At 53.3% G+C, this 18,799-nt stretch overlaps 1 protein-coding gene across 1 annotated transcript in view; it reads left to right on the forward strand.

Annotated features, from left to right (window-relative positions):
• The window catches only part of WWC2 (WW and C2 domain containing 2), a 149,084-nt gene that overhangs the window by 127,308 nt on the left and 2,977 nt on the right, over positions 1–18,799 (forward strand). Inside the window, 6 exon segments of the mRNA XM_080662262.1 lie at positions 4,737–4,861; positions 8,421–8,619; positions 10,326–10,490; positions 11,953–12,045; positions 14,448–14,690; positions 16,946–17,073. Coding sequence (XP_080518388.1) covers positions 4,737–4,861; positions 8,421–8,619; positions 10,326–10,490; positions 11,953–12,045; positions 14,448–14,690; positions 16,946–17,073 — 953 coding nt within the window.

Raw genomic sequence — 18,799 nt, forward strand, 5'->3', positions numbered from 1 at the left:
GTGCTTTATTCCCTCTCGCTATCCTTCCTCCCTCCCGCTTCCTAAAAAGAAGGAAAGATCCCCTCCAGCTGTTTCAAGTTGATAAAAGAATCACGTGTTTCTGCTCACACTTCCTCCCGTAACTATAACCTGACGTGGAGGCGCCGTAGCTTTGGGTGACATGAGCAACCTTTTGATTTCAGTTCATATTTTTACACATGGTGTTCACCGTCAAGTTACACATTTGAAACGGTTACATTTTTTGCAAAGGTTAAAATATAACCTTAGTTCCGTTTGTAACATGGAGCTCCATGAATACTTTCTATTACAAAGTGTGTTGTAACCAGTCGTCAGACTTCACCACTTCACAGAACTTGCCAAGGGGCCTTCTGGGAAGCCGCCCGTCACCACCTTGGCGTCTGTGGCTGCTGCTGCTGAGTCACGCTAATGTTAGACTGTCTGTGAGGGAAGACCTCGCTAAGCGTGAGTCAGATGGTGAAAGCACACAGCTCAGTTGGTCATCTGCGCAGAACCCGTGGGCACCGGTGGGCGGCGGAGGGAGACAGGCGTGTGGGAGAGCCCACGTGACACACGGGCTTCGTGGTCGACACTCAGGCTTCCAGAATGCTCCCATCACGTCCCGTGTGCAAGCTTTTCAATAAGCTTTATGCCGTATGAGTCACGTACCATCATACAGCCCACCCACTTAAAGTGTGCGGTTCCCTTGCCGAAACCGGTTTGGCTCAGTGGATAGAGCGTCGGCCTGCGGACTGAAGGGTCCCGGGTTCAATTCCGGTCAAGGGCATGTACCTTGGTTGCGGGCACATCCCCATTGGGAGGTGTGCAGGAGGCAGCTGATATATGTTTCTCTCTCATCGATCTTTCTAGCTCTCTATCCCTCTCCCTCTCTGTAAAAAAATCAATAAAATATATTAATAAAGTGTGCAGTTCCCCATCGGGACCACAGTCCAGCAGTTTTTAGTTGATTCACAGCCTTGTTTAACCGTCACCATGTCTAACATTAGAACATCGCACCCTCCCAAAAGGAGCCGCATATCCTTTAGCCTACAGTCACTCCCACTTCTGGCCCTTGCACCCAAGACAAGCATTCGTCTTCCTTCCGTCTCTATAGATTAGTTAACTGTGGACAGTCCATATAAACGGAGTAATGCAGTATTTGTCTTTTTTGTGACTGTCTTCTTTCCCTTAGCATACCATTTTCCAGATACATCCATATCGTAACATGTAATATTTTCCCCATGTAATACTATCTCCAAGTAATACTCCATTGTCGGGATCTACCACCTTTTATGTATCTGTTCATCAGCTCATGGCCAATAGGGCTGTTGTTATTTTTTTTTTTTTAAATATATTTTATTGATATTTTACAGAGAGGAAGGGACAGGGATAGAGAGCTAGAAACATCGATGAGAGAGAAACATCTATCAGCTGCCTCCTGCACACCTCCCCCTGGAGATGTGCCCGCAGCCAAGGTACATGCCCCCGACCGGAATCGAACCCGGGACCCTTCAGTCCGCAGGCCGATGCTCTTTCCACTGAGCCAAACCGGTTTCGGCTGTTGTTATTTTTTTACTCTTACTAATAATGCTGCTATGAACATTTGTATAAACTTACATGGACATGTGTCTTCATGTATGTGGGGGACATACCTAGGAGTGGAACGGTTGGGTCAAATGTTGGACATAATCCTATGTTTCCCATGTGGAGGAGCTGCCAGACTGTTTTCCAAAGTGGCCGCACCATGTTATATTCTCGCCAGCACTGTCTGAGGCGCGTTTCCCACTCCCTCGCCCATGAGGTTAATCTGTCTTCACTGCAGCCAGGTTAGTGGGGAGGAAGGGGTATCGCTGGGTTCATTCACATTTCCCTAATGACTAAGATATGGGGCATATTTTCATGGCTGGTCATTAGTATATCTTTTTTTTTTTTTTTTTTTGAGATCTGTCTATTCAGATCTTTTGTTTGCTTTTTAAATGGTTATTTTATCTTTTTATTATTGAGTTATGAGCGTTCCTCATATATTCTTGATAGAAGTCTCTTATCCAGTAAATGATTTGCAAATATTTTCTCTCATGCTGTGGGTTATCGTTTCATTTTCTTGATGGTTTTATTTGCAGTAAAGATTTCAATTGTGATAAAAATCAAATTGTGTATTTTTTTCCTTTTATTGCGTATGTTGTTGATGTGATATCTAAGAAGGCTTTGCCAAACTTAACATCACAAAGATTTACTCCTGTGTTTTCTTCTGAGAGTTTTAAAGTTTAGTTTTATTTTTAGGCCTCTGATTCATTTGGTTTTTTATGTGTGATGTAACGAATAGGTTCATGTTTATTCTTTTTGTATGTGGGCATGCAATTGTCCTAACACTATTTATTGAAAAAAAACCTACTCTTTCTCCTATTGAATTATCTTGCCCAAAATCAATTGAACATAAGTGTGAGCATTTATATTTCTGGACTCTCAGTTCTGTTCCACTAACCTACATGTCTGTACTTAGGCCAGCCCCACACTGCTTTGATTACTGTAGTTTATTCAGTAATTATTTTGAAATCAGAAAGTATGAGTCATCAAACTTTGTTTTCCTTTTTCAAGATGGTTTGGGCCAGGGGTGGGCAAACTTTTTGACTCGAGGGCCACAATGGGTTCTTAAATTGGACCGGAGGGCCGGAACAAAAGCATGGATGGAGTGTTTGTGTGAACTAATATAAATTCAAAGTAAAGGAGCGGAGGGGAGAGCAAGAGAACCGGATAGAACAGCCGGATCTGGCCCGCGGGCCGTAGTTTGTCCATGGCTGGTTTGGGCTGTTCAGGGTCCCTTGCAGTTCCATATGAATTTTAGCACCAGTTTATCAGTTTCCACACACACACACAAAATAGGGTTTTGATAGAGACTACACTGAGTCAGTAGGTCAGTTGGGGGCATTGTTGCCTTAACAGTGTTCGTCTTCTGATCCGTGAGTTCAGGATGTCTTCCCATCTACTTAGGTCTTCCTTAATTTCTTTCAACATTGTTTCGTATTCGTCAGAGACCCAGTTTACACTTCTTTTGTTAATTTTATTCTTTTTGATGCTCTTGTAAATAGAACTGTTTTCTTAATTACATATTCAGATTATTCATTGTATGATTAATCTTTGTCTATTTATCTTGTATCCTGCCATCTTGCTGAACTCATTTATTAGTGCTAATGGTGTGTTTTAGTGGATTCCCTAGGATTTTCTATGTATAAGGTTATATCTTCTGTAAACAGCGTTAGCCTCCTTCTTCCTCCCCAGGCACTTTGTGTCTCTGATTCCTGCCTCGTTTCCTGGCTGGAGGTGCCAGCGCAGTATTGGGAGAAGTGGGGAGAGCAGGCCTCCTTGTCCCGTGCCTGACCTTCGCGGGGAGTTTCCGTCTCTTGCCGCTGAGTGTGATTTTGCTGTGGGTTTTTGTAGATGTCCTTCCTCAGACGGAGGAAGCCCTCCTCCTGGTTTGCTGAGTGTCTTTATCCTTATAGGTTATTGCATGGGTGGGCAAACTTTTTGACTCGAGGGCCACAATGGGTTCTTAAACTGGACCGGAGGGCCGGAACAAAAGCATGGATGGAGTGTTTGTGTGAACTAATATAAATTCAAAGTAAAGGAGCGGAGGGGAGAGCAAGAGAACCCTCCGCTCTTTCGGCTCCGCGGGCCGGATAGAACAGCCGAACGGGCCGTATCCAGCCCGCGGGCCGTAGTTTGCCCACGGCTGGGTTATTGGGTTGGACAGGAGCTTTTCAGCATTTATTGAGATGATCATGTGGTTTCTGTCCTATATGCTATTCATATGGTTTATTGATTTTCAGGTATTAAGCCAATCTTGCATCCCCACTTGGTCATGGTGTATAATCCTTTTTATATGTTATTAGATTTAGGTGTTTTTTCCCAACAGTTTTATTCTGATGTGCTAATATGATTTGTGTGTGTGTTTATTCTAGTGGAATTCTCCATCATTTCATGTTTTCTTAAACACATTAATTGTAAAGTTATAAACTTCTGCTCTAAGTCACTGCAGCGTATAGATCACCGGTGAGTCTGCCTCCTTTGCCTGTTGTTTCTCTCGGCTTCGGTCGCGGGTCTGTTGTCAGTGGGAGCTGGGTGTCACGTGTGAAGGTACAGAGGCTCTGGTGCAGGCCTCCACCAGAGAGGAGGTGCTCTTCTCCTGGAAGGCAGCTCACAACAGGGGGACCGGAATCCCCGCTTTTCTCTCCCCGGGAGGGCGAGGTGACGGCATGCCTCCAGCAGCTGGATGTTGCTCTGTTTCTCAGCTCCTTGCTGGCACGTTGGCAGCTTAGGAATGGCAGGTGCCTCTGGGGAACTGCAGGAAACGGTGCTCACTTTAGAGTCGCTTTCTCCGGTCCCTTGTGTGCTGCCGGCACCGTCTGTTGGTCTGAGTGCCTCCCACCGGAATTGGCACGTACCTGCCCCCCCCCCCCGCCCCCGCTTCCCCGGGAAAAGAGTGCAGTGGAGGTCGGTCCGCCTGCCTGCATTTCCCTTCGGCGAGGGCCTTGGCCCTCTGGTCCCTGTAGCCGTGGTGGCTCTTCATCGCTTTAAAACACCTGGGGTCTCTGTTGGTTTTATTCTATTCATCTTGCATATTTTCAGCAGGAGAACTGGGTCTAGTCCGGCTCCCTTTTCACAACTCGAAGTCCCACCTGATGGGTGTCTCCCTCATTTCCGGAAGGCCATCTGCTCACGGCCATCTGTGTCACTCTCCCCAGGATGCAGTGTCAGCCTTACTCGCAAGAACGTCGGCTGAGCTGCTGGCCGTGGAACAAGAATTAGCACAAGAAGAAGAAGAAGAACCAGGGCCGGGAGAAGAGCAGAGGGGTCCAGATGGAGATTGGTAAGGCCTTCCCCCCTTTTGCTGTTGTGAACTCAAGGAGGATGTGCTCCGTTTCTCTTAAGAAACTTTCAGCCCGGCCTGTGGCTCAGTGGTTGAGCGTCGACCTATGAACCAGGAGGTCACGGTTCCACTCCTGATCAGGGCACATGCCCAGGTTGCAGGCTCGATCCCCAGGAGGGAGCGTGCAGGAGGCAGTCAGTGGATGATTCTCTTTCATCATTGATGCTTCTCTCTCTCATTCCCTCTCCCTTCTCTGAAATCAATAAAAAAAAATTTTTATTTATTTTTTTTAAAGAAACTTTCAGGGAAACCTTTATGGGATCAGACCTCATTCTGGAATCAGGGGCAGCGGTATAGCTTCAGGGAGCTGCCCCCTGAGGAGCGGCGTCCTCGGTCCCTAGAGGTGGAAGGGGGTAATGGGAGATTGTCAGCCAAGTTAACACATCAGCGAGACTCGAGTTCTTTGGTAATTTTAACACTATTTCCTGAGCTTTTTTAACTCTAAGTCTAAATGATAGATTGTGAGAGGTGTAGTGGTTTACTGTAGAGTTATAGATAAGTTTAAAAACTGGCTCTTTTCCTTTAAACTGCAAGAACCATTCAGGCTTTGGCGAGTCCAATCAGAGGTTAGGGAATGGCTTCTGAGCAGCCATTTCGCTATTTGTTACCACCTTCATCTTCCTTCGTTATCTCATCTCATTACTCACACCCCATCCTTTAAAAAAAGGTGGCGGGGGGCGGGATTGGTTATTTCAGCTTTCGTCTGGATTCAGGTCTGTATGAAGAATGATATCTTTCTTGGTTTGTACTGTTTTCTCTAAAAACAAATTTTAGTGACTACATCTCTTTTGTAAGTACACGTGTAAAATTACTTGAATTAATTTTTATATATAATTACTTAGAGTGTTTCATTGAGCTACTGTTAACATATGTGCGTTCACATATATAGCATGCATTTGTGTGCACGTGTGTATAGAAAACTCTTTACAGGTTAGAATAACAAGATATAAATAAGGTCATGGGCACTTGGCAGGCTCAGCGTACTGCAGCGATGTCAGAAGGTACAGATGCACTTGCATTAAGGTTTCTTTAGATAATGGGCCTGCCTTGTGCATGTAAAGTGCAATTTGTTTCACACGCATTTCAAAAAATACACTTGGTTTGTACCATAAAGAAATCTGCAGCTCACGGTGTTCTGTGCTAGCCGCCCCCCCCCCCCCCTTCTTCACTTCATGACTAGGCGGTTAATGTCTAGGGTGCCAGTTGGTCACCGATCACAATTAAAGCTCGGCTTTTCGTTATCAGTAGGGAAAATGTTCCCATTCTAAGAACATGAAACACAACCCAGCACGAGACATTCTAAACACACTGGCTCTTGCTCTCCTGTCAGTAGAGTTTGTACAGAACACATATATGTTGTAAAGCCCCCACTTAGCACAGCACCCAAACCCGTGCCATGGCTTTTGTTGATGACAAGGTCACACGGCTTGAAGGGTCTTCTGTTATTTCAATAGTAAAACTCCCCCATGGGGTCCACCCCTGCGGACCGTGAGCACAGGGGATCATGGGTATTTTTACTCCGCACGTCTTTATACACTCTTAGCAGAGAGTCACTCTGTCCCACTGTACGATGAATTTTACCAGACGCGGCCCAGCCGGCACGGCTCAGTGGTTGAGCGTCGACCTAAGAACCTGGAGGTCATGGTTCGATTTCCGGTCAGGACACATGCCTGGGTTGCGGGTTTGATCCCCAGTGTGGGGGGTGCAGGAGGCAGCCGATCAATGATTCTCTTTCATCAATGATGTTTCTATCTCTCTCTCCCTCTCCCTTCCTCTCTGAAATCAATAAAAATATATTTTTAAAAATTTCTTACAAGACACGGACAACTAACACCGAGTTTTATACTAGGGAGTAACAATATTTTTAAATGGCGGGGCTAACCTTAATATTTGATTTTCTGTATATTTCTATTTGATTCTTTAGGAATTAGGTCAAATTTCATTCATGAGTTTGACATTTTAGTACCTAACCATGGTGACTTCGCTGTCGATTGCTAGAGATAACTTTATTTTTCATGGTCATTTTAGTAGGAAGGGCTTGGGTTGTGATCTGTGTCTGCTGTCCCTTGCCCTGGTGCCGGGTGGACGTGCCCAAGTCCTTACCCTGGTGCCGGGTGGATGTCCCAGGTCCCTTGCCCTGGCGCCGGGTGGACGTGCCCAAGTCCTTACCCTGGTGCCGGGTGGACGTGCCCAGGTCCCTTGCCCTGGTGCCGGGTGGACGTGCCCAGGTCCCTTGCCCTGGTGCCGGGTGGACGTGCCCAAGTCCTTACCCTGGTGCCGGGTGGATGTCCCAGGTCCCTTGCCCTGGCGCCGGGTGGATGTGCCCAGGTCCCTTGCCCTGGTGCCGGGTGGACGTGCCCAAGTCCTTACCCTGGTGCCGGGTGGACGTGCCCAAGTCCTTACCCTGATGCCGGGTGGACGTGCCCAGGTCCCTTGCCCTGATGCCGGGTGGATGTCCCAGGTCCCTTGCCCTGGCGCCGGGTGGACGTGCCCAGGTCCCTTGCCCTGGCGCCGGGTGGATGTCCCAGGTCCCTTGCCCTGGCGCCGGGTGGACGTGCCCAGGTCCCTTGCCCTGGCGCCGGGTGGATGTCCCAGGTCCCTTGCCCTGGTGCCGGGTGGACGTGCCCAGGTCCCTTGCCCTGGCGCCGGGTGGACGTGCCCAGGTCCCTTGCCCTGGCGCCGGGTGGACGTGCCCAGGTCCCTTGCCCTGGCGCCGGGTGGACGTGCCCAGGTCCCTTGCCCTGGCGCCGGGTGGACGTGCCCAGGTCCCTTGCCCTGGCGCCGGGTGGATGTCCCAGGTCCCTTGCCCTGGCGCCGGGTGGACGTGCCCAGGTCCCTTGCCCTGGCGCCGGGTGGACGTGCCCAGGTCCCTTGCCCTGGCGCCGGGTGGATGTCCCAGGTCCCTTGCCCTGGCGCCGGGTGGACGTGCCCAGGTCCCTTGCCCTGGCGCCGGGTGGACGTGCCCAGGTCCCTTGCCCTGGCGCCGGGTGGACGTGCCCAGGTCCCTTGCCCTGGCGCCGGGTGGATGTCCCAGGTCCCTTGCCCTGGCGCCGGGTGGACGTGCCCAGGTCCCTTGCCCTGGCGCCGGGTGGATGTCCCAGGTCCCTTGCCCTGGCGCCGGGTGGACGTGCCCAGGTCCCTTGCCCTGGCGCCGGGTGGACGTGCCCAGGTCCCTTGCCCTGGCGCCGGGTGGATGTCCCAGGTCCCTTGCCCTGGCGCCGGGTGGACGTGCCCAGGTCCCTTGCCCTGGCGCCGGGTGGATGTCCCAGGTCCCTTGCCCTGGCACCGGGCGGACGTGCCCAGGTCCCTTGCCCTGGCGCCGGGTGTATGTCCCAGGTCCCTTGCCCTGGCGCCGGGTGGACGTGCCCAGGTCCCTTGCCCTGGCGCCGGGTGGACGTGCCCAGGTCCCTTGCCCTGGTGCTGGGTGGATGTCCCAGGTTGCATTGTGCTGCAACACGTCGGCTGGGATTAAAGTGTGTCTCGTTTCGTTTCTCCGAAGGTTGGCGATGCTGAGAGAGGCCTCTGACGAAGTGGTGGCTGAGGAAGAGGCCAACGTGGCGTTGCCAGGGGGCAGCAGGTGTATGGGAGACCTAAGCTCATGCCCGAGTGTGCCCGAGACAGCTGAAGGCATGAGGAGGGGAGAGAATAGCTGTGCCAACAGCCCAGGCAGCCAGCCCCCTCCAGGAATGCCCGCCCTGGTGAGTACTTCCCACTGCACTCTCCCCAGGCAGGGCCCTCACAGGCACCCCGCCGGCTGCGTTTGTCTCTTCGGGTATAACTCCACACCAGGACTTTGTGGAAGCTGATCGCCATGGGCATCGGTGGAGTCAGCTGTCAGAAGCATCGGAAATGCTTTAAAATTTTAATTGGGCCCCAAATATTCATTCCCCACTTAACTTTTCTATGAGAAGGTAAATAGTGGTACTTAGATCTGGTAACTGCTCTGTGTTTATTAAAAGCATTTTCAGAGTAACACCGGGATGATTACCTAATTGTATTAAGTTTCATAAATGTTGTACGTTTACTTCCATTTCAAACATGCAGTAAACATTTACAGTTCACGCCTGTTAGAGGGTGTTCTGATTGGAGGTGGCAGAGGACCCAGTCCAGGCACAGGCACTAGTTAAGTGGCAGACACGTTGAGACACATTGAAGGGACATTATTTTCAGGCTTTGAGGATGCTGGCGAACGTGGGCTGTAACAAGCTTAGACAATCGCTTTATTCCTAAGAAAAGCAGTGCCGCATGTACCTGACTGAAGACTTCATGTGGGTGGATACGTGTAATTGCATAGTCCACGAAAACCTATAACTTTGCAGTAGGTTTCATTTTCTTGTTTAATTACCTTTGTCACTTCCTAGAAGCCCGATGCACGAAGATTCGTGCTAGAATGGGCTTTCCTTTCCCTGGCTGCCGGCACCGCCTTTCCGCTCCGGCCCAGCCCCTTTCTGCTCAGGCCCCGCCCCTTTCCGCTCCAGCCCAGCCCCTTTCCGCTCAGGCCCAACCCCTTTCCGCTCAGGCCCCGCCCCTTTCCGCTCCAGCCCAGCCCCTTTCCGCTCAGGCCCAACCCCTTTCCGCTCAGGCCCCGCCCCTTTCTGCTCCAGCCCAGCCCCTTTCCACTCAGGCCTTGCCCCTTTCCACTCCAGCCCAGCCCCTTTCCGCTCAGGCCCCGCCCCTTTCCGCTCCAGCCCATCCCCTTTCCGCTCAGGCCCAGCCCCTTTCTGCTCAGGCCCCGCCCCTTTCCGCTCCAGCCCAGCCCCTTTCCGCTCAGGCCCAGCCCCTTTCCGCTCAGGCCCTGCCCCTTTCCGCTCAGGCCCGGGAGCCGCCTCTTTCTGCTCAGGGAGCCGCCCCTTTCCGCTCCGGCCCCACCTTCCCACGCTGCCCAGAGGCCCTGAGAGACCAGGGGTGGGGCAGAATGCCTGCGTCATCGCCATGGTGACGACGCAAGCATCCCGCCCCCGTCACTCGGCACCTGTGTATGCAAATTAACCGCCATCTTTGTTGGGTTGATTTGCATATCACTCCTGATTGGCGGGTGGCGTAGCGGACGGTCAATTCACATGTTTGTCTATTAGGTAAGATTCTGGAAGAAGCACTAATCAGTTGAATGCTATTTAATGATGAGGCATGCCCAAGTAAAATGGTTTATAGCGCCACGTTTACCTTCTGTAAATGGAAACCTTCATTCTTTAGGCTAATCTGTTAGGACAGATATCACCCTACCCACCGGCTCTGTGGGCCGTCGGTTGGGGTCCCATCAGGAGTCACGAGGCCCTTCCCTCAGAAGAGGCCCGAGTGCTAGATGGGTCTCTGGTGTAAGGTTAGGTCTGTCTGTTGTCCTTAGAAGGACGGGGCATAAATGTGTCCACGTGTGTCAGCTCCTGACGAAGGCCTTCTGCTGCAGGTTGATAAGGAGACCAACACAGAGGAGGCCGAGGACGCTGGCCTGGCGGTTCGGCCCAAAGAGCGCAGCGGGCTGAGCGCGCGGCAGCGCCCCCTGGTGAGGAGCAGCGTGATCGTGCGCTCGCAGACCTTCTCGCCCGGGGAGCGCAGCCAGTACATCTGCCGGGTAAGGACCCGCCCCTGCCCAGGGCGGAACATGGTACGTGCCCGGGACACGCACATGTGGTGGGCATCTCAAACTCCGACCACAGATATGAACCCCTAGAAATGTTTCTATAAAATACTCGTCAATATCACACACACTAGTGGTTCGTTCTAGTTTGGTTTTGGGGTTCCCCCCTTTCCTAAATTTAATGTCTCATTGGCTCTAGGGCCATTTATTTGGCAAATACGTGAAATTGCAGACCTGGCTACTAAGTATACTTGGACCTCAGTCTGTATTTAGAAACTTCAGGTGATCTGAGGGTTATCTTTTGTAGACCTCTGTGTACGTTATACGCCACGTTGGTCCTGCTGGACCAAAAACTGTGAATTGGGTTTTAGAACAAAGTCATCTTTTCGTGATGGCGCTAGGCACCGAATCAGATTCATAGTTCTGTGGCGAATGGTTGTGGGAGTCATACCAATTTACCCAATTCTATTTCCGGTAGCGTTTATGACTCCTAGTAATGACTTCTAGTTCAATGTTACAAAATGGGTTATAAAGTCCTGTTACAGTGTATTCATTTCATTCAGCAAATGTGTTGACTAGCACCTGCTGTTAAGCATGTTCCTAGCTCCTTGGAATTGGTCTGAACCAGAGACCCCAGCTCTGCCCTTGCAGAGCTGCGTGCCTGTGGGTCGAGCCCAGCGATGAGCAGTGGACACGATGCGTCTGGGATGGGGACGGGGCTGCGAAGACGAGGGGCTGGGATGCTGAGGGCGAGGGGCGCAGATGTAAGTAGGTTCGAGTGGCTTCACTAACGAGGTGACATTTCAGCAACTCGCTGGTGCCGGCACGGGGCAGAGGACGGGCTGTCTGGGCTAAGAGTTGTCCCGGTTGTGCAAACTGTGTCACAGCTCCAACCTGTACATCAGCTTTTCTTTTAAAAATAAATGTTGTGGGCCTTAGCCGGTTTGGCTCAGTGGATCGAGCGTCGGCGTGCGGACTGAAGGGTCCCAGGTTCGATTCTGGTCAAGGGCACATGCCCGGGTTGCGGGCTCGATTCCCAGTAGGGGGCATGCAGGAGGCAGCCCATCAGTGATTCTCTCTCATCATAGATGTTTCTATCTCTCCCTCTCTCTTCCTCTCTGAAATCAATTTAAAAAAATAAAATTAAATAAATGTTGCGGGAAAATTAAATAAAAATAAATAAACGTTGTGTATTAGCTGAAAACAAAAAGGATCATTTTATGGCAGAGTCTGTGCAATTATCTTAACCATGACTTCTGATAACTGCCACTAAAAGGCACTTGTTTAAATTATTCCTGGAGAGTGCGTCATTTAAGAAAAAATGGAGCAGGGCAAAGCGTGTTGGGGAGGGTTTTCTGTACGAGATAAGCTGTTATCACACCCCTTTATCTGCTGGACGCCCCTTTGTCAGCACCGTGTTAGGCAGTGACTTTCTTTTTTTATCCTTTATTGCCAGTTAAATCGAAGCGACAGTGACAGCTCAACCCTGGCTAAAAAGTCTCTGTTTGTGAGAAACTCCACTGAACGGCGCAGTTTGAGGGTCAAAAGGGTATGTATTCCGTCAGCCCCAGCCCAGTCCTACCCCATCCGGAGTCCTGGCTGCCACACGTCCGCCCGCGCCGACTGGCCCGTGGGCTCTTGCGTGAAGCCGCTGTGATGACAGGGATGCCGGTGTTCCAGAGCTTCACGCCAGAATATTCACGTTTCAGTCCCTTCTCTCGTCTGTCAAATGGTCCAGCTTCTATTAGTAATCTCCTATTTTCCATTCCCACTGCCAGCTCTGCAGGCAGGAAGTGCCCTCCTGTTCCCCTGCGTATGGTCTCACCCGGCCTCGTTTGAAGTCCTGTCCCCAGGCCCGTCCGGCCCAGGCCGAGCGACCGCCCTCCCCGGAGTCCTGTGGCACCGCAGACCCCGCCTCACAGTCTCCCACGTCCTCTAACTCCTCCTCAAGGTCACACTCTGACCTCACAGTCTCCCTCATCCTCTAACTCCTCCTCAAGGTCACACTCTGACCTCACAGTCTCCCTCATCCTCTAACTCCTCCTCAAGGTCACACTCTGACCTCCCCTCCCCGGAGTCCTGTGGCACAGCAGACCCCACCTCACAGTCTCCCTCATCCTCTAACTCCTCCTCAAGGTCACACTCTGACCTCACAGTCTCCCTCATCCTCTAACTCCTCCTCAAGGTCACACTCTGTCCTCCCCTCCCCGGAGTCCTGTGGTACAGCAGGCCCCGCCTCACAGTCTCCCTCGTCCTCTAACTCCTCCTCAAGGTCACACTCTGACCTCCCCTCCCCGGAGTCCTGTGGTACCGCAGACCCCACCTCACAGTCTCCCTCATCCTCTAACTCCTCAAGGTCACACTCTGACCTCCCCTCCCCGGAGTCCTGTGGTACCGCAGGCCCCGCCTCACAGTCTCCCTCGTCCTCTAACTCCTCCTCAAGGTCACACTCTGACCTCCCCTCCCCGGAGTCCTGTGGTACCGCAGACCCCACCTCACAGTCTCCCTCATCCTCTAACTCCTCAAGGTCACACTCTGACCTCCCCTCCCCGGAGTCCTGTGGCACAGCAGACCCCACCTCACAGTCTCCCTCATCCTCTAACTCCTCCTCAAGGTCACACTCTGACCTCACAGTCTCCCTCATCCTCTAACTCCTCCTCAAGGTCACACTCTGTCCTCCCCTCCCCGGAGTCCTGTGGTACAGCAGGCCCCGCCTCACAGTCTCCCTCGTCCTCTAACTCCTCCTCAAGGTCACACTCTGACCTCCCCTCCCCGGAGTCCTGTGGTACCGCAGACCCCACCTCACAGTCTCCCTCATCCTCTAACTCCTCCTCAAGGTCACACTCTGACCTCACAGTCTCCCTCATCCTCTAACTCCTCCTCAAGGTCACACTCTGTCCTCCCCTCCCCGGAGTCCTGTGGCACAGCAGACCCCACCTCACAGTCTCCCTCATCCTCTAACTCCTCCTCAAGGTCACACTCTGACCTCCCCTCCCCGGAGTCCTGTGGCACCGCAGACCCCACCTCAGTCTCCCATGTCCTCTAACTCCTCCTCAAGGTCACACTCTGACCGCCCTCCCCGGAGTCCTGTGGTACAGCAGACCCCACCTCACAGTCTCCATGTCCTCTAACTCCTCCTCAAGGTCACACTCTGACCTCCCCTCCCCGGAGTCCTGTGGCACAGCAGACCCCACCTCAGTCTCCCATGTCCTCTAACTCCTCCTCAAGGTCACACACTGTCCTCTCCCTAGGGTTTTGCCTACAGACCCCCAGCAGACATTCATTCATACATATTCAGGTTATTTCTTGATAAACCGATAAGACTGGCTGCAGGAAGAACAGCCGAGATGCGGGGTTGAGAGCTGACATTAGACGATGGGAAACCGAGGAAGGGGCCAGGATTGACGCGTTGCTTAGAGGAGGGATCAGATCTGAGCCCCGCCGCCCGCGGCCTTCCGGCCGGCACTCACAGGCGTGAAAGCAGAAGGTGTGAGCGCGGGGAGAGTACGTGTCCTGAAACCAAGGGCGTGAGGTTCCGCACACGTGTTTGCTTTCAGAGGGCGGCCTTCGTGCAGTCGAGTGGGCGGGCCGAGCAGGCTCTCCTGTGGTGATAACGGGGGTCTGCGGTTGGAGCAGGGAAGGTCTGCCTCTTGCTCAGCACGTGCTCACTGCCGTCTGGCTGGGTGCCCTGCTGCTGTGGTCCTCACTCGGGACCCGTCTCTGGACGCAGCAGGTGCAAGAAGCGTGCAGACTGAACGCTGGCATTGGAAAGCTTCCGCTGGGAGTGACACACGGCACTCGCGCTGACCGTCACTGGCAGGGCTCGTCACTCAGCGGGCGAGGCCTCCCTCGGGAGCCAGGAGCCGCCACCCCCGGTGCCAGGAGCTGGGGCAGCGGGTGATGAGGGCAGCGCGCTCAGGGTGTTTCGTGGTTTGTTTTCCAACCACGCAGGCGGTTTGCCAGCCCGTCCTCCGGAGAGCAGCCCAGGAGTGCCCGGTGCGCACATCCCTGGACCTGGAGCTGGACCTGCAGGCCTCGCTCACCCGCCAGAGCCGCCTCAACGACGAGCTGCAGGCGCTGCGGGACCTGCGGCAGAGGCTGGAGGAGCTGAAGGCCCAGGGGCAGACGGACCTCCCGCCCGGCGTGCTGGAAGACGACCGGTTCCAGAGGCTGCTGCGGGAGGCCGAGAAGCAGGTACAGTCCCGGGGCGCGTGCAGAGCCATCCCTCCAAGGCCAGCTCCCTCCTCAGCTTGATCGGCTCTTCAAATCCCTTTGCAACAACTCGGAGCACCTTACTTTCGTGGCCTTTTTTAACCCAGGATGTGGCTGAGCGTGATCCCTCCACCCCGGTGCAGTCAGGTGCCCGCCCGCCGCTCCACACCCCCATCCCGCAGCTGCTGCTCTGGGGCACTGGCACTTCGGCTCAGCGTTTCCCTTCGTCTCTACATGAGACTTGGCAGATAAACACAGTAAAACTTTTAACACACGTGGCCACTTGCATTTGAAATTGCGTGGCCACATCACTGTGGCTGTACCGCTAATGTTAACGCGCCTGAGTTTTCACATTCTGTGACCTTCAAGGAAGGTCACGCTGCACACATTCTCCCTTCACACATTCACCCTACAAACAACTGTATAAAACAGCATGGAAAATCACCGATTTAAAAATAGGGTATTTTAAAGGAATATTTCTATTAGCCTCCCTCCTAAGTAAAAAGTTCAAGAGCCTTCATATTGGTGACATTGGTTTATTCTCTCAAGATTAGAGTTTATGTTTAGTATAGGAGCATATGTTTACATCTATAATAATAAAAGTGGAATATGCTAATTAGACCGGAAGTCCTTCCAGACGAAGCCGCGGCGGCAGGGGCCAAGCCCCTTGCACGAATTTCATGCATTGGGCCTCTAGTCAATATGTAATATACAAATAGAATTTTCCACATAGCTGAAATACTACAAATGCCAAAACATTACTTTCTTTGAACCCTTTTGGATGGAAATCTGAAATAGATTCGTCGCCTTCTTAAATGTAATAGAAGCTTCTGTCCATGATATAAACTCCTCTTTTTGGCCCAAAGTGATTTCTTAATCATATAGTGTATGGTACTTTAGTGAAACTTTGAGTCATTTAACTGACTAGCACTACTAATTCTAGATGGAACTCAGAAACTTAACGTATGAATTTCAGAGATCAAACTGATCCCAATGACTTTTAAAGAAAGTTTAAGCAACAAAACCTATTACATATCTGTATTATATCCCACCTGATAGGAAGAACCCTCACACACAATAGGATCTCAGAGACTGTCTGTTCAGTGGGGAGTTGAATCTTAGGTCTCCTATTTGATGCCACAGCGGATAACAGGGTAATTAGACACCGTCATGCCCTTAAAGGGCTTGTGGGTTGCTACAGGAGATGAGCCAGGAAGGCTTCCTGGAGGAAGTGGCATTTCCCTGGTCTGGAAAGTGGGTGGTGGAACTTCGTCCCAGGTGAGGGTGCAGAGGCCAGCAGGTGGGTCCCAGCACTAACAGCACAGGCCCCAGAGTGCTCCTGGCAGGGAAGGGCCCGGACGGGAGCCTGTAGGACAGCAGAGTCTTTCTGCAAAACGGGATGTTGAGTTAAAGGCTGAAATGACTCTAGTCCCGTGTTTGTGACCTTAATCACCATCATCGTCTTCACTCTCTTGAGTCTTTTAATTCAGCATTAGCACTAATTCCAAACGGTTGGTTGACATTGACCAACTTAAATATCCTGAAGACGCATTGCAGTCTCTAACCCTCACGGGTCAAAGGTTTGCAAAGCTGGGTTCGAGTTTTACGCCTGTAGATATGAGCAGGACTTTACACCTTCGCATTGCTGTAAACAAGCCTGCCAAGGCGGCACGCTGTTCGAAGTCAGTGCTGGTGACCCTCAGGCTGGTCCCTGAGGGAGCGTAGGGGCCTGGGAATTGGGATGTTCTGTTTCCCCATCGGGTGGGGTGGCCCGGGGGTGTCCAGACTGTAGAAGTTCTCTGAGCTGTACACTTGTGTCACCTTTTGGGGATGTGACTTCTACCATTAGCAGCTTATAAATGGCTAAGGCGGAGAGAAAGGGGTTGAAAGACGAATAAGGGGTTGAAAGTATGTTTCCCAGTAGACATTTTGTGGACACGATGCTGTGGCAGCTTTGCATTTCCTCCGAGGGCCCTGAGGTTTCCAGGTGCGTGAGCAGTCCCCCTGCCGCTGTAGCAGGGCGTTTCCAATGCGATGCCATGAACAAGCCCCGAATCCATGCCCGCTGCGCCTCCACAGGGCCTGGCACGTGGTGTCTCCCGGTGGTGAGAAGACGCCACCCCGCCGGCCGCTGAGGTGCCCGCTGGCTTTAGTTCGCATCCTTGAAGCCTTGTGGCGGTCTTGGGCGTCTCTAATTCATGTTGTGTGGGGGTTTGTGTTTTTATTTCCTTTGCCAGGCTGAGCAGTCCAAAGAGGAGCAGAAGCAAGACCTGAACGCGGAGAAACTGCTGAGGCAGGTCTCCAAGGATGTGTGTCGGCTGCGGGAGCAGAGCCGCAAGGTGCCTCGGCAGGTGCAGTCCTTCAGGTAACCGGCCGCCCGGGTCACGTGGGGGAGGGTCACGTCGGGGTGTCCTCACGTGTCTGAATTACAGAGGAGTCCCCCCGGAGTGCCCTGGGCCTTAGTGTCAGGGTGTGAGACACCCCACCCTCTCCTCCCAGGTGAGACAGATGAGTTTCCCTTTGCTCCTCCGGGGCCCAGAGGAGCTGACGGGGTGCCGACGGGGTGCGCAGCGGAGGCGGCGTGGGCTTCAGACTCTGAAAGTCAAGTCTATGCCACAGACTCCATGGTGAAGAGTTTGGTTCCTCCCGCCCCGCCCCTGTGGACACACCCGTAACAGGGAAAGGGCTCCCTGGGTGTCCCGCTCCGCTGCCAGAGGGCCTGTCCACCCTCAGTGCTGTGGGCACCAGGAGGTAGCCCAGCAGGGAAATCGCACGACCTGGCTGCTGCTAAAACCCAAAACAGAGGTTTATAAACACTCCCCTGCCCCTTAACATGCAAGCCCATTACACCCGCGGCAGGTGACAAAGATGCGAGATGGGCCGGCCTGGGAGGTGAGATGGAGTGTGGGCTGGGTGCTCCGGCTGCTATGTCACTTGGAGCCAAGAGCCAGCCCATGTCCCTGGTCTCGGGTTTGTCAGGGGAAGTGAGGAGTCGGGAGTCTTGTGTGCAGGGTCTCACACTGACTGGCAGCTGAGCGAGCAGCCAGATGCCCCACGCCAGCCAAAGCCCAGGCCGCGTTCCAGGGGTCCCCGTGTCCAGTGGTCCCCGTGTCCCGCCTGCCCTCCGGCTTCAGCGGCATCCCGACCACGCCCACTTGCCTTTCTCGATGCTCACTTCTGCCTTAGGGGATGGAGCAGACCGCCAGGACTCACACCACAGAACGCCTCTCGCTCCAGTTTGCATCACGTTTCCACTCTTCCTTTCCTTTCCCGCTGTCTCTTTTCCGTGGTCTTTACACCTGGGCGCTGGCCTCCACCCGCCACCTGCGCCCTGTCCAGACCGTGTGGTTCTCGGGTGGGCGGGGCCTCGTCCTCCTCGGCTCCCAGCGGGTCCGGGAACGAGACCCGCTCGGTAAGCGGTAAGCGTGCTGATGGACGGTGCGCACGAGGGGAAGATTCTGTGGGGAAGGGCAGGTGGCTCGTGTCTGGCAGCTAGAAGGTCCCAAAGCCTCTCTGCTCCCCTCCCGGACCTCTGAAGAGCCGCCAGCCGCCTCTTCCTCCGCTGCCCGCTCGGGTGCAGGTTCTGCTCCGGGCGCAGGACAGCGTTACCGCTTCTCCCCTCTGAGGCACGGTGTCGCTCACCAGGCTGCAGCTGCGTGGTCCTGATTTTAGTGTTCCCGGCACCACGGAGTTTTCTCTGAGGTTCCTGCAAAGTTTCCTGGGGTTTCAGCCTCTGAACCCTCTCCTCCCGGGTTCAGAAACAGCCCTGCTTGGGCTGACCCCCGATGGTTTAAAAACTGCCTCACGTTGGGCGCCCAGCAAGGAAGGCACTGTCACTGTCGTGGTCCACGGGCGAGGGCGTGGTCTTCGGGGGAGGGCGTGGTCTGCAGGCGGAGGGCGTGGTGTGCGGGTGATGGACGTGGTCTGCGGGCGGAGGGCGTGGTCTGCGGGGGAGGGCGTGGTCTGCAGGCGGAGGGCGTGGTGTGCGGGTGATGGACGTGGTCTGCGGGCGGAGGGCGTGGTCTGCGGGGGAGGGCGTGGCCTTCGGGGGAGGGCGTGGTCTGCAGGCGGAGGGCGTGGTGTGCGGGTGA

This window comes from Plecotus auritus (assembly GCF_963455305.1).
Source record: "Plecotus auritus genome assembly, chromosome: 3".
Classification (NCBI taxonomy): Eukaryota; Metazoa; Chordata; class Mammalia; order Chiroptera; family Vespertilionidae; genus Plecotus; species Plecotus auritus.